This window comes from Thamnophis sirtalis, unplaced genomic scaffold, assembly GCF_051295495.1.
Source record: "Thamnophis sirtalis isolate CommonGarterSnake01/CBP01778 unplaced genomic scaffold, rThaSir2_p1.2 scaffold_2, whole genome shotgun sequence".
Taxonomy (NCBI): domain Eukaryota; kingdom Metazoa; phylum Chordata; class Lepidosauria; order Squamata; family Natricidae; genus Thamnophis; species Thamnophis sirtalis.
The window spans coordinates 124,773,352-124,797,257 of NW_028261382.1; the positions used below are offsets into that span (position 1 = coordinate 124,773,352).

A 23,906-nucleotide genomic window follows, 5' to 3' on the forward strand; every position below is an offset into this window, starting at 1 on the left:
TTAGAAACAGCAAATTGTTTTGTCTGAGCCTTAGAATCACAAACAAATATTTTGCAACCATCAACGAAACATAAAGACACTTATGCCGAATGTTTATTTCTTTCATGTTTGAGTAAATATTTGAAATAATTAAAATCAAATTAAGCTATGGAATGTTTATAAACTAATCATATTTAGCTCTGAGACAATTCTATTAAGTTATCCCTCATGTCATATCATGCTTTGAAGAGATAGTTATGAATAAATGCTAGAAGGATGAGATGACATCCTATGGTTGTTTTAGCTTATTCTTAAATTTTAGAAATAATCATCAAAATATCAGTGATGTTAAGAATTTGCCTCATTTTCTACAGATAAAATGCACATTAAATCCTCATAAAAAACTCTATTGAGTTCAATCTAACATGTCATAAAATGTACTTTTAACATAAATAAAATATATAACATATTTACTCACCCCCTTTTCCATTCACAAATCATAAGAACTTAGTTATTTGTGGAAAATGCTGATGATAACTAAAATATTCAGGCACAACAGAAAACCCTTTTTAATTTTCAAGGGATGTCATATAACGTATGGACCTTGATAAGATTCTTTTTCTCCTTGCAAGCCTAAATCTAAATTAGCCAGTTAAGGCCAAATCAAATATTTATTTTAATAGTTTTATTATTAATATATTTTTAAAAAAATTAAATAACAAGTGAAGGGCCTGTTGTTTTATTTGGTACCTTATGCAAACTGTGTGTAGGGTTATTCCCCAAAGAAAATTATATACCAGTAAACAGTACTAGAACTCTGAATAGTAATAATGGACATGTTTTCCCTCTAAGTATTTTAGCTAAGGGGGTCAGGATTTTCATCTGGATTATAGCTCAAATCCTCAAAATGAATGTGGGAGAGCTGTAAATATTGTTGAATATTACATTGTGACTGACAAACTAAGACCTCGAAGAGGATTCTATAGAGGATTTACTCTATAGAGAATTACTCTTTTGTACTGATGAGAACACCAGAAGTTTAGAGAACAAATATTTCTTGCAAAGTGGCTGGTGAAGGGATCTTGCCAGCTGAGAATGATAATCAGAAAGAAAGTAAGCAGCTACAAGGCACACTGTTCCCAGAATATTACCTGGCACCCTCATGGTGTTATTCCCAACCACCTTTCTTTATCTTCTTTTTGTCATCTATTGGGAAAGCAAACTTCCAAAGCACCGGTCTTTATTTGTATTTTTGAAGGAAAATTACAATATCCATTTGGTGTACTTTTGGAAATCATTGGTGCTGGAGATACATACTACAGCATAGCACTTTTCCATTTATTTTAATTATTTTTGCTCAATGTGTAAAAAGTGAAGTGGAGCAAGAAGCTGGAGTACCAAGGAAGGGCCTATAGGCAGCCTGGGGACGACATTGAGAATTGCAGATTGAGTTGTTACTTCACCCTGAAAGACTATTGTTTGAACTAATGGGGAGATTCTCAGGGAAAATAGAAAAATGAGAACACTTGGACGAATCATGTTTTATTAATATGATTGCAGCGGAGTGCATTGGGAACTAAATGACATTTAATGCAAATTGTAATTTGGAAGTCTATCATAAACAGCCCCTTTTTAATTCCATAAGGATGGTGTAGATTTTGATATTTCAGTGCCAATCCAGATTTATCAATTTGATGTCTGTGTTTACACAACACATGGGAGACTAGCTAATGACGGATTACTCTGGCATGTTGTAAAATCCCGTCTGTGTGGTTAGTTTAAAATTCAGTGTGGAATGTGACACCAGAATGTATGTTGAGTTACATACATCCTTATGAAGTTTATTAGAGGTTAGAACAATATTAACTTTAGCCCAGGGGTCTCCAAACTTGGCAACTTTAAAACTTGTGGACTTCAACTCCCAGAATTCCTCAGCCAGCAAAGCTTGTGGACTTCAACTCCCAGAATTCCTTTGCTGGCTGAGGAATTCTGAGAGTTGAAGTCCACAAGTCTTAAAGTTGCCAAGGTTGGAGAGCCCTGCTTTAGCCTATTGTTCACTATATTATAGTGTATTTTCTCTGAGAATATGAGCAGAATTTCCAAATTAACCATAATATCATTATGGCTGCTTGATTTCCCCCCCTTCCAACTCTACTGCTCGCAAGTGAAAATTGCAAGAAGATTGCTAACGAAATGAAGTACCGGTAATATTCATTTTATTCATCATATTTATATGGCTGCCCATCGCATGAAAAACATGACTCTGGGTGGTATAAATAAAAATAATAAAACAATTATATAAAAAAGCAATGAATCCAAAGAATTAAACATATTGTCCCATCAGGTTGCTTACTTTATGTAGCTTGTAGTATTGTTCAGCTCCGATTCCCCCTTGCTCTTCTCCAGTCCAAAGCACCAAGCGCAGAGTTCTTTTGGGCTGGAGTCCTGTTATTAGGTAGAAAATAAGCAAAGATATTTCTCATCTCAGCACTGAAAGCTTCATTTTTAGCATCCCAAGAAGTCTTTCTTAGGGCATTAGGAGAAAAATAACATTTTTCCTATCTTGGAAAGTAAAACATTTATTTTAAAAGCATCTCCTGCCAATCTTTTTGTTTCTCCTTTTTTCTTCTCTCAGCACTATTTCTGAAATCTCCACCCCCACTCCATCCCGTTTTGGCTTGCAATCAAGCTAATTTCTCTCTCTTTTTGTCTCCCCATTTAAGCACACATACACACCAGGCAGGGCCGGATTTTCCTATAGGCTAACTAGGCTTCAGCCTAGGGCCTCAAGATCAAGAGGGGCCTACATTCAAATTGTTAGCAAAATTAAAATTACGCTATTCTAAAAACAGTGAACACTAAAACATTGAATCGAAAATAAGGAGAAATTCTACGCATATGACTAATAAACAAACATAAAAATGTATTGGTTAAGATCGTTCCAGCACCGCGGCAGTTGGGGAGCCCACCCACGTTCCCGGCACCAGCGGTCGGGCGATAGGCACGGCCGCTCCCAGTAGCCGCCCCATCGACGCGGAGCCCACCAGCGGCCAGGCAGGTGAGGGCGAGGGGGCTGAGCCAGGCAGCTGAGCGCAGCAGGGGAGGGGGCTGGCATCGCTGCCTTTGCCACAGAGCAGAGCCGCCCTCCGTCGGGAGGCCAGCTATATATATTGATATATATCACAGTAATGATGTATTTTATTGTCTCTCATGTAATTTACAAACTTAAAAATGGGAGGTGAAAGGGCCTTATAAGTGGAATAGCCTAGGGCCTCTTTTCATCTAAATCCGGCCCTGACACCAGGTGTGGGTCCTGTACCGATTGGTACCAGTTTGCTTTGCACACACTTTGCACGTTGCCCACACATTGCTCACACATACGCAGTTGACTGGAAATTTTTCTGTGCATACGCAGAAACATGCCGGCAACGGCAGAAGAAACCGGGAAACCAGTTTGGGGACGTGGTAAGCATTGGTTGCTGCTGGTTCTGCGACCCAGGCCACATTACCACTATCGGTTCACCCGAACCGATAGAAACCCACCTGTGACACACACACGTTTTTATGTTTCTTTCTATCTGCTTTCTTTTTTCCCGCAGTCCACTTCTGCATTCCTAGCACTGCTATTCCATTCTGATTTTTTTCTTCTCCCCACCATTTTTCTCCATCTTTCAGAATTTCTGAACGAACAATTTATGGCAACTCCCGGTCATTGTAGAAAGTGATCCAATGGTCTGCAGGAGGTCTGCATTAAGGATTTATGTGAAGGCCAGGTGATACTGGAGTGGAGCTCTTCCTTGCTTTCAGGCTTAAGCTGCACACAAAGGCAACCAATTTGTTAACAAATGTTAGTTCCTACAATTGTGTAGGAATAATCTGTTTGGCTTTAGGTTTTAGCTGGAGAAAATGGTCTGGGGACGAGGAAGAGATAAATAACTCTAGGAAGGGTATGTTTTAGCACTGCTGCTGCCTGGTTCACAAACTGTGAACTAATCATGGGATCCCAAAACAAAGAAAGCCTTCTAGAACAGTTCCCAAAGGCACCTGTTGCGCCCCCCTCCCCACTGCTGTTTGCTGCCTCTATGGCTGCCTGCCAAAAATTCTGTTTTTCTCCCATGTGCTCCTGCACCAAGAGGAAAGGTTGCGCTTGTGCTGTTGCCTTTCAATATCTCCCAGAAGGAAGTTTGCGAACTATGGCAATGAAAGACAAAAGATATAGAACCCCAGGAAGTGTGTTTGTTTGCATCCCCAATGGGTTTTTGTGTGACAAGCAGATAATCCTCTTTCTTCCCATCTAGATTCAGAAAAAAAGAATCTATGGATTGTTGAAACTCAATGTTGAAAAGTTTTAAAGCAGTGCTTCTCAACCTTGGCCCACCTGAAGATGCGTGGATTTCAACTCTGCTGGCTGGGGAATTCTGGGAGTTGAAGTCCACACATATTTAGATGACCAAGGTTGAGAAACACTGTTTTAAAGCCTTCCTATAGTGCTCTTTAACTGAAGAGACAAGGGAAGGCCACCTGTGTTTTAATGATATTTATGAAGGAATAACCTTAAAATTAAATATAAGCCATTTGAAAGCCACCTAATACATTTAAGTCCATCTATATTAGATTCAGCTCAAGTGAGGCATGTACTAAATTCTTTTACCCTTTCAATAGTTACTGTGTATGGAGAAAAATTTACCCGAGATGAGAAACACAAATAAAAGGAATCCATATTTCATACACAGCAATAACTGGGTTTTCATTTGAACTAAGCTATGGTTTCCTAAATATATAGCTTGTAACATAAAGTAAGTATCCAAAACATACACATTCTAAAGAGATGTTTGATACACCAACAGGAACGCTCATAATCCAAAATCATTTATGGACAAGTACATTGAGTGGAACTTGTTGGGCAGTAGAAATAAGAAGCAAATTCTTCTCAGGATATAAAAAAATGTATTGACTAGGCATGACTTTTCAAAATCCATGCAATTCTCCCTTTTGTTGGCTGGGATTGAAATAGAGCTACACATATGACAATTAAACTGTATATCATTATTAGAAAAAAGATTAACAAATGGAATTGGTCCATCTTTTTTTGAAGTTCTTACTTTCTTTTATTACAGATCCATGAGTTGATTGTTTTAAAATCCAGTTAAAAGTAAGCATATGACATGTTTCATGAGGATTGCTTATTTACTTTTGGTAGTTTCTCCTGTCATTTCCATTCGGGGGTCATGTTGATGGTGAAAAGAGTGATCTGATTTCACAAGGCATAGGAAATTCCTTGAATGCTGCTAGTATTTAACAGGCTTGAGTGGAAATGTATTTGACACCTTTTAAAGACCACCTCATGGCAATGCCCCAGTCTATCTATAACTTGCATGCAGAAAATAACGCCCAGTAGCTACACATTTAGACATATATTTTATTACAGCAGCCTTTGCCTCATGTGTCAGATACAAGAATAAATCTATGCAAGGAATGCAATAAATAAATAAAAGCTTTCCCACCATATTCAGAATCACAAATATTACTGTGATAATTCATTGGGTCAGTGGAAATACTCCAGCCAAGTGCTCTCTTTCTAACAATGCAATCCAACTTTCTAAATTTATACTGTAAAGTAAAATGTTGTTTTTGCCAGAAAGGGAGACAACCATTTCTCAAGGCTTAGCTAGGAAGATCTCAGTGACAAGCATGACTAAGGATGGTCCTGATAGTATTAGGGAACACATTTATTGCTCATGGTTGTGTTAATTAAGATTTTCAGGTGCTGTTTCATTTTATGTTATTTTTCCAGTTTTTAAAATATTTTTTATATGTTTGATTCTGTTTTTAAACAGTTAGCCAGAATCGTGTATATGAAATGGCTGGAGTCATTCATTCATTCATTTTCAATTTCTATAGCCATCCATTTTCACCAACTGGGCAGCTTACAGTTCTAAAACTATAAAATAATTAAAAATAGAAAGAGTAAAACATCTAGAAATGCAGCTAAGATAACCAACCAGGGGTGGGTTTGGGCAGCCACTACTGCCAGTTTGCTCATGGGCGGGAGGCGTACACGCACACTTGATGTGCGCTGCGGGAGCATGCACAGTACAATAAAAATTGTTCTGCGCATGCACAGAACCGAAAAACAAGATGGCAGCGCCAATGGTGCCGTTGCCAGTTCCAGCGACCCAGGCCGCCAAACCACTACCGGTTTGAATCGTAGGTACCCACCACTGTAACCAACTAACAGTAAAGCCATTCTTATCCGAGGCCAAGATACATAGCTAATTTTTTGAAGTCTTATGAAATGCCAGCAGAATTGGAGCTATTCTAATCTGAGGGGGAGAATCTTCCACAAAGCAGGGACTACAGCAGAGAAAGCCCATCTTCTAGTTTCCATCAGTCAACACTCTGGCTGATGGCATGTGCAATGTGTCCAATCTGCTGGATCAAACTGGACAGAAAGTAACTCTTGCAAAAAGATGGTCCCTCTAGTCAACCAAGAGCATGCAGCGCTTAAGGTTACCTTGAACTGCATTTGGAAACCCACCAGCAACCACACCTCACATACCATGTATCTGGTACCATTTGCTACCCATTCAGCTTCATTTTGTACCAGTTGAAGTTTCTGAATACTCTTCAAAGGCAGCCACATGTAGATGTGTTTATTAAATAAATGAATAAAAAATTGGATAAATAAAATTCCTGCAGGCTCAAGGCACTTGATTAAATAATCTAGTTATAATTTCAGAGATAAATCTGAGAAACAACATGACATATAAAGGGAAAATGGATATGCCAAGAGACAAGCTCAAGATTTTTAGTCCTGGACAACTTACTTTTTTAGAAAAGTAATCAGACAATTAAAGATTAATAGACAGGAATAGACATAAGCCTGGAAAAGGTTAGGAGTACACTTGAGAGTAATTGGCGCTGAGACAATAGCTGTGCTCTTTGAGAAGAAAAAAACAACAATATGTGAAGGTGCTGTGGAGAATGTTTTTAAGACAAAGATGTCAACATAGAAGAGAAGATTAAACTTTTGAACTCTCAGCTTGACAATGACTATTGCAAACTAAAAAAGGAAAATGAAAACGATGCCTTCAAGTCTAGTTTGACTCCTGGTGACGGTTAAGAATTTCTACTTCCTTTCCAGCCTTTGCCCTCCAAATGGATTTGATTTTGACTCCCTAGCTATCATGGGATGCCCTGTCCAAATCATATAAATCCTGACATTGAAACCTAACATCAAATGGGGGAAAAATAAATCTTGCCTAAGTATTTACTTCTGATTAGATAACTCCTCAAAGCATTTTTATCAAGCACCTGGAGAGATGATAGGCAAATAAATGATGCAACCGGCTCTTATTCGGTTTTCAAATATACAACTGCCTTCCTTATGACAAATGTGTTGGCTTGTTTAGTACCCTCACTTGCCCTCAATGAAATCATCCCACTGCCACACTTGGAGACAAAGGACTATCATGTCATTTAACACCATACAAAACTCCATTTGTTGCCATCTAGCGATGATCAGGATTGTTGCAGCCCTAGATATGGTAACCCTACCCCATATAAATATTGTAATTTTCGAAGTATAAGACGCTCTGGAGTATAAGATGCACCTTAGTTTTTGGGGAGAAAAGTAAGAAGAAAAAACATTCTGCCTCTGCCTACCAGCATCCATGGTATTCAGCTGACACATGGTGACATGGTCAGCCAATAAATAGGCATAGCAACTAAGTCAGCCAATGAGAGCTATTTGGATTCTGAAATTTGCTGTGTGAGCAACAAGGAAACAGGAAGGAGCCTGGCTTAGCCGAGAAGTGAAAATGAAACTCTTGTGTTTTGCTTGTATTTACGACTATCTTGGAAAACCTGCTTTTGGTAATGTATTGTATATTATTATTATTTTGAATCCTGCTGAATCAGTTACTGTGCTTTCTGAATGTGATTGCTGCTGCAAACTCTGACCAGCCAGATCAGCTTCAGAACTTATTGCAACTTGATTCAGTACAGCTGATTGGTGGGTGGATCAACTGCCAGAAGAACCCCAATCAGCTGATCCAGGCTGCAGGGATTGCCATAGACCATCGCTGCCTCCATGCCTTGTGTTTTTGGCCTCTGGTGGGAGTGGATGGGGCTACACTCGGTATATAAGACACACTCAAATTTTCACTCTCTTTTTGGGAGGAAAAAGGTTATATTCTGAAAAATACGGTAAGTTCTTGGAGGTAAAGAGTGATAGAACAAGCGGGGTAAGTATTTTTGTTTGGTTTCATTCTTGCCTCTCTTCTCTGATCCTTTGAGTCAGAGTTCATCCGCCTGAACAATTAACAACACCAATTCTGTTGGCTTTGAAATGTCTTCCTGCCTCTACCCTAAGATGAAGGGTAAGAAATGGCCCACCACAATTCTACATAAATTTCTTTCTCCGTAAAAATGCTCAAATTTACTCTTCTTTCTTCTTAGCCTAGTGGCCTTAAGACCCATAGACATAATGTAAGACTGTCTAGAACAGAAAAAACATGTTACCTTTATCCTTATTTTGACAATTAAAATAACGCTTTTTTAACCTTTAAGCTATACCGCTCTGACATTGTCATTATGTTCCTGTGTTTTCTGAGTGAAATGTAGACATTTATATTCGGTTCATACTTTTAATATAATTTTCTCTTCCTCTCTGTGACACCAACTTCATCTACTTCAATGCCTCACATAACATTCTCTCCAGTGGCGGGATCCTGCCAGTTTAACAACCAATCCGATGATTGCACGCTTCACAATTTAAAGAAATATTAGCTTCCGCATTACTTCAGGAGAGTAACACAGCTGAGATCTAGCAATCTGCTCTGCCGCACAAATCAGCAGTAGAAAAAGAACATGGGTGGGCAGATGGGCACATCTGATTGTCAGAGTGAACCGGTTTGCTCCTAGCTGATTGTCGGAGCTACTCGTTTGCCCAAACCAGTTCAAAACGGTGGAATCCCACCCCTGATCTCTCTCAAACTCCATTTTTATATAATTGCAAACACACACACAAAGAGAGATAAAACAATGATGGCAATGGCTGCTTCTGAATAGAAAGAGCTATCTAGTGAAAAGACTGCAATTCCTTCAACTCCAGGACATCATGACATGTTCACCAGGGGTGCAGAATCCATACTCAACTATATAGTGACAATTTGTATATCACTACTGAACTCCCTAGAAAAGAGTCAGTCAATTAACCAGTAGAACAGCTTGCCATCAGAAGTTGTGGGTGCTTCATCACTGGAGGTTTTAAAGAAGAGACTGGACAGTCACGTGTCTGAAATGTTATATGGAGTCTCCTGCTTGAGCAGGGGGCTGGACTAGAAAACCTCCAAGATCCCTTCTAGCTCTATTCTAATTGATTGATTGATTGATTGGCCTATGTTGAGAAATGTATGTCAAAATACATGAAAATCATAGTGCAAACTTTTGCAAAAGCATTCACAAATTCAAAAAACCAAGGTGGCCACATTCACAAAATCAGACACTAAAACTGTGTTTTTTCCCCCACTCTTGAGCTTCGTCCAATATTTTACTACAGATATGATATGCCCCTAGCAGGAACATCTTCCCTTCTATTCTAGTAAACATCTTCTCCCCTATATTGACTCAGCCTTCCTACAGTTTGAGGCCACTAATTTAGAAAAGACAACATGAGAACTCAAATAGCTCATCAATGAAGGGCACTGAAGCTGCCTCCCCATTCACTTCACGCTTGGAGCAGAAGAATCTTTTTTTAAAATATTTTTTTTATTTTTTATTTTCAAAACGAACACAACACATAAAATCTTCCTTCTTTACATACTGTAGAAAGTGTATCAGTTGGTTACAAAAAAAGCTTTCGTGCATCTCTTCCACAGTCATCAAGCATAATTCATCTTAACTCTAGTATTTTAACTCAGATATTTATACATGTTACCATCATCATACCTCCATTTGACTATAATTGTTTAAATGTCCTTCATCATAAAATATATCAAGATTTAATACATAACCACATACTGGCATTTCATTTAATATTTCTAAAATCCTCCAATAACACTGAATCCTTATGTCCTATTCTAGCTAAACATCCATAATATTTAATAACAAAATTTTCTAATCCTCCTTTCCAAATCACTGTTTAAAATTTACATCCAGTTTCCTTATGTTGTACCCATACATATATATTCATTGTTATTATTATCCCTCCATTATTTAACTATATCCTGTATCATAACATTTTCCCCCTAATAATCAAGACTTAACTATATCCAACAGTTCTTTTTTATTTACCTTTATATATAATCCAAAATGATTTCTAATCTTCCTTTCATGAGTACCATTCAATATTCATATCCAATTATTATTTATCATAACACTACACATTGTATACATTATCATTATCAATTATTTATTTAACTATATCTATTGTCACTAAATTTCACTAAATTTAACTAGTTTTAAATTATACTTTTTCATCTATCAACCTGTATCTTTCCAGTAGCAAAACAGTCTCATATCTTAATCAATCCTTAATCAACTTTGTATGGACTCCTCTTAGCAACTCCTTGCTTATAAAATATCTCATGTAATTTTGATGCCCTTCTGTTTTCTTAATCAGCTTATCTTTGATAAATTTCTCTCTTTGAATCCATAAATTCTTTTGTTTTTTCTTCTTCTGTATCTTGCCATCTGGGGTAGAGTTCCCCTCCATTTAATTCCTCTTTCAGTATTCCACTCTTTCCATTTTCAGAGAGAAATCAATCACCATAAATATCAGCAAATTTAATTTCTTTACAGTCATTTTCCTCTTCGATTTTTAGGATTTTAACCACTACTTTTTCCACTTGATAAGCATCTCCAACTTCTTTATCATATTTTACTGTTAGATGCTCTAAGTCTTCCAATTTCTTCTCTATCCTTCAAAAGTGTTCGATAATTTCTTTATTTCTGAGAATATCTTTTGCAGACTTAAAAGTTTCTTTCTGCTTTTGAAATTGTGCCATTATCTCCAGTTAACAAACACTGCTGCTCTAGCTTGGAAAGTTTTAAACAAGATTAAGCATAGATTCACAATAAAGTTTTATTTTCACTTTTCTCTGGTTAAAGATATACTTCAAGGGGACATCTGTATGCTTTTCTTCTTATCACTCTCTATAAACAAGCAGTGAGACCTTGGAGCACCAATCCAGGATAATCAGTAAGAAAAGTAAGAGTGTTTCGTTTCCAATACACAAATCTCCAGCCTCCGAGTAGCAGTGTTATTGTTGCAATTTTCTTTGTTTCTTTTTGTATCTTTTTTGTATTTCAAGTTAAAAAATAGTCTGATTCTTGAATGAGTTAGAAAAACACCCACAGTAATGAAAGATGAGAATTTTAGTCCATAGGTTACAAAGAATAATAAAAGAAAAAAAATAGAAGAAGAAAACTTAATCCATTCGTTTTAAAAGGCTTGCATAGATTCCATTCATGAATATAGCATTTAAACAGTAAGATAACCCACTGTCCAAAACCATTCCAAACTTAATTCTGCTGCTTATTTCTTCTGTTCTCCAATTTAAATTAATTTTAAGTTTTTTATAGGCAGTCTCTTTTAAAACGGTAAAAATTCCTCACCAGCTGGAAACACTTTCTCTTTCTGTATCCTTCCATTTTGGAGCCGTCCCGACTTCATCAGCCTAATGGCTGGATTTTTTGTTGCTGGCTTGAGGAACGTCTCTTGGATCTATCAGGGACTTTGCGATGTCCCTGAGATCAGCAAGACGTATTCTTCCTGTTCACCATCTCTGCGGAACGGTTTAGGTCCGACTGGACCACCCAGCGACAAAAGTATCAGCTGCAGTCTCGGAGCATTGAGACCGCATGTCCATATCATCGCGACGTTGGCTGCTCCTTGGAGAAGAAGAATCTTAATGCATGTAATGAATCTAGTGTTGTGAGAAACACAACTTTTCATAGGTAAAGACACGCAAAAGCACTTCTGGAAGTTAAATAATTAAGGAAGACTTCATCCCCAAGTATGGTCCTTTCATTTTGTATCCATTTTCTGTTCGGTTTCCATTAAAGATGCACTGTGATATGTATCCTTTCACCTTGCTGCCAAGAAAGCATCCTCTAAAGATGAATGCTCTTTGCAGCTATTAATCTCCAGGACAGTCAGTTCTGAGGTAAAATGACCTCTGTAATTAAGGAATTGGAACTTCAACACAGACTCAAAACATGGTTTTCTTCCAACCTCTGTTGAAAGCCAGAGCAGTAGAGGGGGAAAAACACCTATCTAAATCTGATAATTTGAATCTGAATTAAAAAAACATGGCCTTATTCCTTTGACTTTTGCACAGGTACATTCAGCCTAACTACTGGTATGACGATTTTTTTTTAAAGAACACTTCCCACCTGGGTGCCAGTGTGAATAAATGAAATGTGAAAGGTTTAGATCAGTTTTCCAAACAAAGGAAGAACATGAACACAATAAAAATAAATTTGCAAAACTCTCTAAGATTGTTCCAATGATGTATGTATTGTGGAATGATTTGGCCTTGACATTTCCTCCATGACAAATAAAAATACACAATAATTAAAAACAATTCTGCAATGGTCAGGGTACCCACAGATGACGAATAATTCATTTTGACCACCCATGACATATTCTGCTGAAATTTTAAATGGGCATGCATCTGCCTTAAGCAGCGTTAGACATGTGGCTTGAATGAGGGTAAAAAAAAAATCACAATTATTTCAAATTCAAATTACAGACTTGTAATTTGTACAGATTTCCTTTCCTTCTTTAAACCCAAGCAGGAATTTTCACTTCCTTACACATCTTGGCTACTTTCTGGGCAGTATTCTTATACATACCTTCTTAATATGGAGCAGGATGAGATTGTTCCTTAGAATGTCAATGTGCTCTGGACCTCCAGCATAGGAAAATGACAGCAGCCTTTCCAGATCTTGTCCTAGTTGCATGCTTCTCTAAGGCAGGAGATCATTCTTTATCCTTAGACAGCTAGATCTGATATTCTTCATCTTTCGGGGAAATTTCATGGGATGACTGAGTTATATTCTACCAAAATAACAGGTGAGTGTAATGCCTTTTGACAGCTCACTCCAATGCTATCTTTGTGCGTGTGAGAGGGAGATGCTTTCAAGCCAATCTACTGGTGACTGTCTAGACAGGTTCTACAGGTTTTTTGGCAATATTTTCAAAAAAGGTTAGCCATTGCCTCTTTTCTAGGGCTTAGAGAGAGTAACTGTCCAAAATAATCAAACTAGCTTTATGATTAAGGAAAGGCTAGAACTCATGGTATCCTGGTTTCTAATATCGTGTCTTTCATCATTACACCAAACTGATTCTTGCTGTCTTCTTTAGAGATAAAGGAATTTGGTGATCTTGTATAGACCCTACAAGATCACCAAATTCTAGATTGTAGAAGCTATCTGGAATATTGGACTTCCCCAGACATTTGGGTCAGAAGTTAGATTAGCTCTGTTAATTGATCTAGAACTGTTTGGGATTTTTTGTGAATGGGACTATTGCCCCTCCATTGATGGTGGGAGCAATGTATGGTACATTTTTCTGTGTTTTAATCTTTGTAAGCCACTCAAAGTCATTTGGAAGACATGGATGGATGGATGGATGGATGGATGGATGGATGGATGGATGGATGGATGGATGAATGAATGAATGAATGAATGAATGAATGAGGGTACCCAGAAGTCATGACAGTAACAAGCAGGAATGAATCATAGCAGATCAAGAAGAAAACCGAAAAACACATGAGAAGATGAAAGAAGCCAAAGCATGGAAAGCAAAAAGCTTCTGGCCATTCCATATATACCCTGCAGTTAGTAAACAAGTAATTTTGGATAAAGCTAAAATGAATAGGTTTAAGAATGGGCTCCATATGCTGAACACATAATTGGTTTGAGATTCACATCTTTATATACACATCACCTCTTCCATTATTTTGTTTGCAAGCACAATGGAATTTCTAACACTGTAGTGTCAGTTTAGCTGATTGAGCCATTTTTCATTGTATAGGGTTAGCTATAAGGTTACAAAAATAATGAAACTGAATAAAAAGCAAAATCACTGTATTAATAATCTATTATATATTACCATTATATATAATTCATTATAATTATAAGCTTTTTTAAAAATAAAGAAAACCCTCAATTTTATTATGTAGGTTTCTTCACATTTCATCCATGTAGAAATGAAACATGAGGGGACAATTTGATCACATTTCCACATTTGTTGTCTTTATTTAGGCCTATGAACACAGCAAAGATACCTCTCAGATGTCTTCAGCTCAGTTTTGTTTAAAGATTTGAAGACACCTATTTATCTTTCTGTCTTTTTATCTCCTATTTGTCTATTTATCTAACTATCAGGACAAACCAGGAGGCAGATTCCTTTCCCCATTCTACATAATGTATTTCTCTTAGAATTAGTGCATAAACAATGCTTTTCAGACTCAATCCTAAAATTTTATTTAACTTATTCAAGTAATGTCAGCATTTGTGGAACCTGCTATGTAACTAAGTTTTTTTAAAAAGTGGTGTTGGCAATTACCAGCTTCAATAGCCATGATTCAGAATGATTTTCATTAGAAATGCTTCGGGTATTTAAAATTAAATTAGTTGTGCAGAATCTTGGCGGAATATTATCCAATGAGTGGCAAGTTGAATAACTTTTACTTTGTGTTCTGTTGAATCGCGAAGCTGAGGGCAAAGGTTCTTGGATAAATCTTTCATTTGTTCCACCACTGTTCAGTTTCTTAGAGCTGTTAAAATCATGGCAATACTCTTATTTGTGGAAATGATTTGTAGAAAATTTTTACATATTTAATAAAACTAAGATTTCCTTTTAAGAAATGAAAACTGTTGGTGGAAAAATATACCATCTCTCTGTTCATCTCCTCATCTCCATATCTTTATCTTACATCATTATCGTTACCTCTATTTCATAAGTGTAATATCAATAGAGGTGATGGCCTCCTCTGATTCTGTGACTGGCATACTTTCTACTGACAGTCCAGAAGAGGGGTGTCCAAACTTGAGAACTTTAAGACTTGTGGACTTCAACTCCCAGAATTCCATGCATGGCTGGCTGGGGAATTCTGAGAGTTGAAGTCCACAAGTCTTAAAGTTCCCAAGTTTGGACACCCCTGGTCCAGAAGAAGGCAATAGGCCACCTGCAAGTGATGTGGATGACTGAATGCAAGTGGCTGTTGGTTCATAATCTGAGCCTGGTTTAGGGAGAATGCCAAGGCCTCAGTCATGCTGCCACCCAAAAAGGGATGAACAGCAGGGCTCAGCAAGTTTCCTTGAGAGAAAACAATGTTAACTCTCTAATTAGACCTTTGATTATATAACAGTGTTATCCAGATACAATCTTCAGGTTGAAAACAATTATTGTGCTCCTTGACTTGTTTTCCTGAAATGTTGAAGCTGTCAGGGTTCCAAATTGCATCCAAAAGTAAATCAGAGTCCAAGGCAAAGTATTGATCAAAGTTCCAATTTATTAAGAGAGCCATGTTGGCTCATCTGGGAAAACCTGAATCTGAAAGCTTCCCGGTTTTCCCCACCCAGTTGAAAGTTCACGATCTTGCCCCCACACCCACAAGTCCATCACATGGTCCAATCTCCCACTGCCATGCTGGCAGTTCCACCCATCCAATTTTAGTCAGGTGCAGAGGTGCAGAAACAAAGGATGACCTTGGCTTTCTAGAAAGAATTTTGTTATGGCTTCATAGTATGTAACTCCTTACAATCCTGCCTTCCATTTTCTCACAATAGAAAATGCATAATAAAATAATAGAAAGTGTGGCAGGCCAAAGATCGTAAGAAAAGATGGCTGCAGGCCTGACAGAAACAAAAAGGCCAAAACACCTTCTCACCAGCAATCAATTCCCAGATGAGCAGTGATTAAAACCAAGATTAACATTAGACAAACAATCAAGATTTAAACAATACCCCAATCAAGGAAGGACCAATCCAGACAAACAAGATAATACTAAACAACAGCCAAATCAAAGAACCACCAAGATTTACTCCCACCTACAGGAGAAGCCATTAATATATAAAAAAGGAGCCAACTGGACTCCTTACTATCATGAATGATTTTATCTAGTCTGGTAATGAAACATCTTCAAAATAAACAATCAAACTCAGAGACCATCAAGGCCACTCCAGTTCAACCCTGAGCTATAAACATTCTCTTCTAACCGTAAATTACCAGCTCTTAACTTTTTGTCTTGGCTATTGGTGGAATCTTTACAACATGCTGATAACAGATCTTGGACCTGTAATTGCCTTACTTTCTGTTTAATACTTTCAGTATTAAGGTATGGATAAGACAAGAGGAGCATGAATCCTGTAATTAGTATTATCCTTATCAACTAAAATGCCACAAATGAATGCAATATTTTGAATTCTCCATCTCTTCACCAGGCTACATATTATAACAGCAAGAGATGCAAGCAAGCCCCAAAATCTGGTTACATGCTTCAGTTCAGAGTTTGTCCCAAGATGGAGGTTGTAGACTGAAAGCATCATTGTTGATAGTATTACACCCTCTTCTTGTATGCTAGCAAAATTTTGTTAATACACAATTATCCTTAATATCAGTCGCTGCATCAGCGATGCTGAAATTTATCAAATTATTAATTTGGCCATAGTATTAAAGACACATGATATATTATGCCTATTAAAAACAAAAATGTTTAGTTCAAATATAGATTTTTAGGAATGTTGAGCTATTAATGGTATTTATTTGTAGGAAAGAAAGAAAGGAAGAAAGAAAGGAAGGAAGGAAGGAAGGAAGGAAGGAAGGAAGAAAGAAAGAAAGAAAGAAAGAAAGAAAGAAAGAAAGAAAGAAAGAAAGAAAGGCTGAGCACCAAAGAATTGAGGCCTTCAAACTATGGTGCTGGAGAAGACTCCTGTGAGTCCCTTGGACTGTAAGATGATCCAACTGGTCATTCCTAGAGGAGATCAACCATTACTGCTCTTTAAAATGCCAGATCCTGAAGATGAAACTCAAATACTTTGCCCACCTAATGAGAAGGAAGGACTCACTGGAAAAGAGCCTAATGCTGGGAAAGACTGAGGGCAAAAGAAGAAGGGGACGACAGAGAATGAGGTGGCTGAATAGAGTCACTGAAGCAGTAGGCATGAGCTTAAATGGACTCCAGATGATGGTAGAGTACAGGAAGGCCTGAAGGAATGTTGTCCATGGAGTCTCAATGGGTCAGACACGATTTCGCAACTAACGAAGAAACAAAATTTGTAAGTATTTTGATTTTAAACACCCATTCTTCAACTGCTGTAGCAAATATTTCTAACATTGTAACTAGTGAAAAATTAATAAAGGGGCACTATAATCTTGTTGGACAAATATTGCTAGGATGATTGGAGAAATATGGGAGGGAGAGAATGTAAAACTAGAATGATTAACAAATTTAATTATATTCTTGTACTATGAAAAGCTACTTTTTCCTGTTTGGATAGTCACTGAATTCATGTCAGGCTTTATCAAAGATTCATATTTAATGCTCTAGGCATATCCAGATTCATATACCAGCAGTCATATTTCATTTTGAGTGGCCATTTAGTTTTCACCTGAGCTTTGGACCAAAAGGATTGGGACCTGAATATACTTCCATTCCAGAGGTGGTATTCAGCAGGTTCTGACTAGTTCTGGAGAACTGGTAGCGGAAATTTTGAGTAGTTCGGAGAACCAGTAAATACCAACTCTGACTGGCCCCACCTGAGTCCCAGCTGCTCGGGAGAGAATGGGGATTTTACAGTATTGTTCCCCTGGAGTGGGGTGGGAATGGAGATTTTACAGTATCCTTCCCCTGCCACGCCCACCAAGCCACACCCACAAAGCCATGCCATGCCCACAAAGCCACACCCACAGAACCAGTAGTAAAAAAAATTGAATCTCACCACTGTTCCATTCATTTTGTGCATTTACTGAAATAGTCTCCTGTTTATAGCATCATTATAACCCAGGCCATTCATTCTGTTGAGAATTTTGTGACAGAACTCCAAAGATTTTAATCCTTAATTGCTGTTTAACCACAGCAGTTTCTGTGACCATATTTGTAATAATTGTATTTTAACATTTGTTAACCATGTGATAATATTTTGTTTCCAGACTTCCCCCTCCCTTGCACTGCAGTAATTCACTACCAAACAATAGAAATACAGGGGAAACAAATTTTCCCTTTTTGGGTGAAATCAGTAATATTATTGTTAATAATAATAATAATAATAATATTAATTTGGCATTCATTGTCTGTTAGATCAGAAATAAGTTTCTAAATGTTATGGACATTAGGTATTACAGCCTTTATAATCCAACTCATAGAATTAATGTTACGTTGCTTCAGTGATGTGCGGTGAGGTTTATGGCTGGTGAGGCACTGACACAGTGGTGGGTTTCAAATTTTTTTAGACTTGTGGACTTCAACTCCCAGAATTCCACAGCCAGGCATGCTCAGTTCCGATTTAAAGTGACAGCATTTGTTTTTCTCCTTTGCGAAAAAGTTTCCTTCATTCTTTTTCTTCTCCCCCCTCCTTCCTCCCTTTCTCCCTCCCTCCCCCCTCTCTCAAACAGACACACACAGAGAAGTTCTTTCTCTCACTCACTCTCTCTCAAACAAATGCAAACACAGAAGTTTGAGTGGATATATTTTCCAGTGGCTTGAAAGCAGCTCCTCTGCCATACCCTCCCCCCACTGTCTGGGTGGGAAATGCCTGAAATGCAATAAAGCCCACCCACCCACTCACCTCCAGGCTGGGGTGAGAGAAGAGGCAGAGAAGCCGGAGGGGAGCCGATCCCAGCCTTTGATTGCAGGTGGAGCCACGTTGCCTTTTCAAACTTGTAATCAGTGAAGCTGGGCTTATATAGTTTTATCCAGCTATCTATCTATCTATCTATCTATCTATCTATCTATCTATCTCTCTCTCTCTCTCTCTCTCTCTCTCTCTCTCTCTCTCTCTCTCTCTCTCTCTCTCTCTCTCTCTCTGTGTGTGTGTGTGTGTGTGTGTGTGTGTGTTTGAAAAGGCAACGTGGCTCTGCCTGCAATCAAACTACACTTGGGGAGGGATCTACACTTGAGGATGAAGTTTGAATTCCTCCCCCTCCATCCGACCCTTTTCCAGCTGTTTCAGAGAGGATTTCAACTCTGCTCTTGCCTGTCATCATGAAAAGAAAAAAAAATGTAAAAGGAAAAAGGCAAGAGCTGAGGTCAGGCTGAGCTAGTTGCTGCCAGAGTCATCGTGGATGACTCTGCTTAACTGTTTAAAAAAGCCTCTAAAAATGCACCCTCTACCGGAGGAGGCAGGGGAACACCTATGTCAGGAATTTTTAGGCTTTTAACCCTGCTTAACTCTGTTCGAGTGATCATAAAACGCCTAAAGTCAGACTAGATGAGGCATGTCGTTCTCCTGCCTCCTCCTGTATAGGGCGCTTTTTAAGAGGCTTTTTAAAACAGTTAAGCACTAAGGAGAGTCATCCACAGTGACTCTGGCAGCAACTAGCTCAGCCTGACTTCAGCTCTTGCCTTTTTCCTTTACATTTTTTTTCTTTTCATGATGACAGTGGTGAGGCTCTGCCTCCCCTGCCTCCCCTGCCTGCACATCCCTGTGTTGCTTATCCATAGCCTAATTTATCATCCAAAACTCTTTAATTAAACTACTTTGAGAAAAGATAAAGTATAAACATGGCTGTCAACAAACAGTCAGATCCGTCTTTTACATTCAGAAACTAGCCTTACGGTCAGCAATGGTGTTACAAACTGTTTTTATCATGGACCACCTGGCACTAAAAAAAAAAGATTAAAAACAAATAGGATGCGGCTCTTAAATTATTTCAACAAATAAAATTGCACTACTGTCAGAACTATTTTTATTAGGACTTTCAATATTCACAGATACTTTGGATTTTCCTAAACCACGAATCGAACAAATAAGAAATGTTTGCTATGTTTGAAAATTAAAAACACTACAGTTCCTAAAGAAATAGCTACTGCCAGAAGGAAATTCTGGAAAAATGTATTACAAGAAATAAAGTTAAGGAAGTCTAAGAAGCAAGATAATTCCATAAGCATTACAGCACTATACTATTTATATAGATACTTACCAAGATCCTTAATGAGTGATAATGCTTCCCATGATATGAATGCTCCTCCACCATCATCCATTGCTCCCTGACCCACATCCCAGCTGTCCAGGTGTCCACTAATGAGTACAACCTAATGAAATAAAAATAATAAGATCTTGACAAACGTGAACATTGGGCACTAGCTAATAAAATGAAATTCAATGGTAAAAAGAGTATGGTTCTTACATTTTGGCAAGAAAAACGAAATGCACCGGTACAGTATAGGTACCTTGCTCAATAGTAGTAACTGTGAGAGGGATCTTGGACAACCATTTAAATATGAGCCAGCAGTGTGCAGCAGCTGCCAAAAAAGCCAACACAGTTGTAGGCTACATAAACAGAGGGATAGAATCAAGATCACGTGAAGTGTTAATACCACTTTATAATGCCTTGGCAAGGCCACATTTGGAATACTGCGTTAAGTTTTGGTCGCTACAATGTAGAAAAGATGTGGAGACTCTAGAGAGAGTGTAGAGAAGAGCAACAAAGATGATTAGGGGACTGGAGACTAAAACATATGAAGAACAGGTTGCAGGAACTGGGTATGTCTAGTTTAATGAAAAGAAGGACTAGGGGAGACATGATAGCAGTGTTCCAACATCTCCAGGGTTGCCACAAAAAAGAGGAAGTCAAACTATTCTCCAAGGCATCTGAGGGTAGAACAAGAAGCAATGGGTGGAAACTAATCAAGAGAGAAGCAACTTAGAAGTGAGGAGAAATTTCCTAACACTTAGAACAATTAATCAGTGGAACAGCTTGCCTCCAGAAGTTATGAATGCCCCAACACTGGAAGTCTTTAAGAAGATGTTGGATAGCCATTTGTCTGAAATGGTATAGGGTTTCCTGCCTAGGCAGAGGGTTGGACTAGAAGTCCTCCAAGGTCCCTTCCAACTCTGCTATTGTATTTGTATTTATCTGAAAAGCTGAATTAGACAGTTCAAGGATAACTACAGTATATAGGCTTATTCTTTCACCAGATGTAATTCAAATAATGTGATTACACAATTACATCAATACTATTATAGTGTAATTAGAATGTGCATTGTGACTCTCATTTTGTTCTAATGGGAAATTATGATAAACAAGGACTTCAAGTGCAAAAGGATATCCATCAACTTCTTATTACTTTTAATATGGAAGGTTTGGCTCTACAAGCTTTCAGTTAGTGGGTATATATTGTGAAAATCACGGACAAGAACAGCTTAGTTATATACATTCAATAAGATTGCCTTTATGACTATATATGTTTTTATGAATTCTTTTGAATTATTTTTTTCTGGATGTTTGTCTTTTGTGTACTGTTCAGGGTCACAGGATTTGAGTTGAGCAACCATATAAAATTCAGAAGCAGTTCCTAGACATTTGACTTGGTTTGGTCTGTTATGATAAGGCTTAGATTCTGGTGTAGACTCAAGACATGGCAAGGCTAAATAAGAATATTTATTCCATACCAGGATTCAGCCACTAAAAACAACGGACTTTCCTCGGTCACATGAAAGAGCAATCACAGTTTTAATTCCAGCACTTCTTTATCCAATTTTATTCCCATCCTGAAATGGGCAACTATTAGATGTTTATAAAAAAAAAATTGACATCTCTTTTCTGAAAAAATCTGGCTCTCAGTTCTTAATAAATTTGACATTCTGAATGAAAGTCGTGGATGATAAAAGAAGATAGCTGGCATGGAAATTTGCTCATTTACAAAAAGGCAAATGCATTTCTGATTTCCCAGAAGGCAAATTGATGAGATCCTTCTCAATCACCCAATTACATTTTTCAACTCTTTCATTCCTTAAGATCATATCTCTCCGGGATCAAAGGACATGCTTAGAAATGAAGCTGATTCGGAAGCTGGTGCTTTTCTGTCCCTTTTCACCTCTTTATATCAATGCCTAAGGGTGACACAAACTGAGTGCCCAAAGAGGGCCTGTTTTTGCAGGACAACCTAGAGCAGTGATGGTGAACGTTTTTGGCTCGGATGCCAAAAGGGGACGTGTGTGCACGCCCACACCCATAATGCAATGCCCTTCCCCTGCATATGCATGCACACACACACCTGTGCTCCCCCCTGCCTCACTGAAGCCGCCAGATTTCCAGTAGGCCCATTGGACCATTTTTCGCCCTCGCCAGGCTTCAGGAAAGTCTCCAAAGCCTGTGGATGGTGAAAAATGGAAGTTCATTTCTGAACATCCAGTAGGCCAGTTAGGCCCATTTTTTGCCATCCACAGGTTCCGGCAGCTTTCCTGAGGCCTGGGGAGGGCTAAAATGGCCTCCCCTACCCTATGGAAGGCTGAAAATTAGCTGGCCAGCTGGAGCTGACATAGGGCAATGCCTCGTGTGCCCTCAGATATGGCTCCGCATGCCACCTATGACCCGAATGCCATAGGTTTGCTATTATGTCCCTAGAGACTTGGATGATACTGCTGGAAGGAGTTAATTTACCTCCAAATAAGTTAACTTTAACCCAAGCAAGATTATAGTATTTCAGCATTTCATAACAACCTCACCTATTCAACACCAAGTAATGAGGGGGAGAAAAATCAAAGCAATAACTGCTATGTATATAATCTGGCACAAGTGTAAATTGCTTGAGTTGTTTCATCAAACACAGATGTCAGAAAAATGCTCGTAGGTCTTGCAATGAATTATAGGTGAGTTTATAACTGAATAGGGGGAAAAACTATATTTAAATGAGGAGCAATGTCTTCTTAGCAACAGTGAAAGATTGCCCTACTAACACAGCATGATGTTCCCTGGCAACCAAAGTGGCAAAACTATTGCCTGACAGAGAATTATTATTATTTTTGTTCCTAGGAAAGGAGTCACGCTACTCAGTAGGCAATTTTGAATCAGAAAGTGGTGTGATCTGCCGTGGGATTAGACATGTGTGCCTACAAATTTCAAAATGTTGTTTCCAAGACAGGAGCAGTTCTAGCAGATTGAGAAACAAAAGAGGAAAAGCTGCATTTTTCAGGTTAGGCCACTTGTCTTTCTGGCAGTAAACCTCTCTGCTTTGACTGGCAATCCCTCTAGAGTAGTATTTCTCAATCTTGGTAGGTTTCAGATGTGTGGACTACAACTTCCAGAATTCTCCAGCCAACCTGGAGTTAGAGTCCGTACATCTGAAAGCTGCCAAGGTTGAGAAACACTAATCTATGTATAATGGTTTCCATGTTCCATGCTGAAGCAAATCAAGATACAGGATTCTGTGTGATACAGAAGGATCTTGACAGACTTGAACATAGGACGTTATCTAATAAAATGAAATTCAATTTTGAAAAAAGTAAGGTTCTGCATTTAGGCAAGAAAAACAAAATGCACAAGTACTGTATAAGTTGTACCTTGCTCAAAAGTAATAACTGTTATTGGAGTCCTAGTGGACAACCCTTTAAATATGAGCCAGCAGTGTGCAGCAGCTGCCAAAAAAGTCAAGACAGTTCTAGGCTGCATAAACAGAGGGATAGAATCAAGATCATGTGAAGTGTTAATTACCACTTTATAATGTCTTGGTAAGGCCACACTTGGAATACTGCATTCAGAGATGTGGAGACTCTAAAAAGAGTGCAGAGAAGAGCAACAAATATGATTAGGGGAGTGGAGACTAAAACATATGAAGAATGGTTGCAGGAACTGGGTATGTCTAGTTTAATGAAAAGAAGGACTAGGGGAGACATGATAGCAGTGTTCCAATATATCAGGGATTGTCACAAAGAAGAGGGAGTCAAGCTAATCTCCAAAGCACTTGAGGTTA

At 38.2% G+C, this 23,906-nt stretch overlaps 1 protein-coding gene across 1 annotated transcript in view; it reads right to left on the reverse strand.

The window, feature by feature from the left end:
- CPQ (carboxypeptidase Q) overlaps positions 1-23,906 on the reverse strand; it is a 165,600-nt gene that overhangs the window by 46,043 nt on the left and 95,651 nt on the right. Inside the window, exons 5-6 of the mRNA XM_087703852.1 lie at positions 20,135-20,246; positions 2,333-2,424 (exon numbers count right to left, since the gene is read on the reverse strand). Of these exons, the coding sequence (XP_087559978.1) occupies positions 2,333-2,424; positions 20,135-20,246 (204 nt within the window). The remainder of the gene's footprint in view (positions 1-2,332; positions 2,425-20,134; positions 20,247-23,906) is intronic.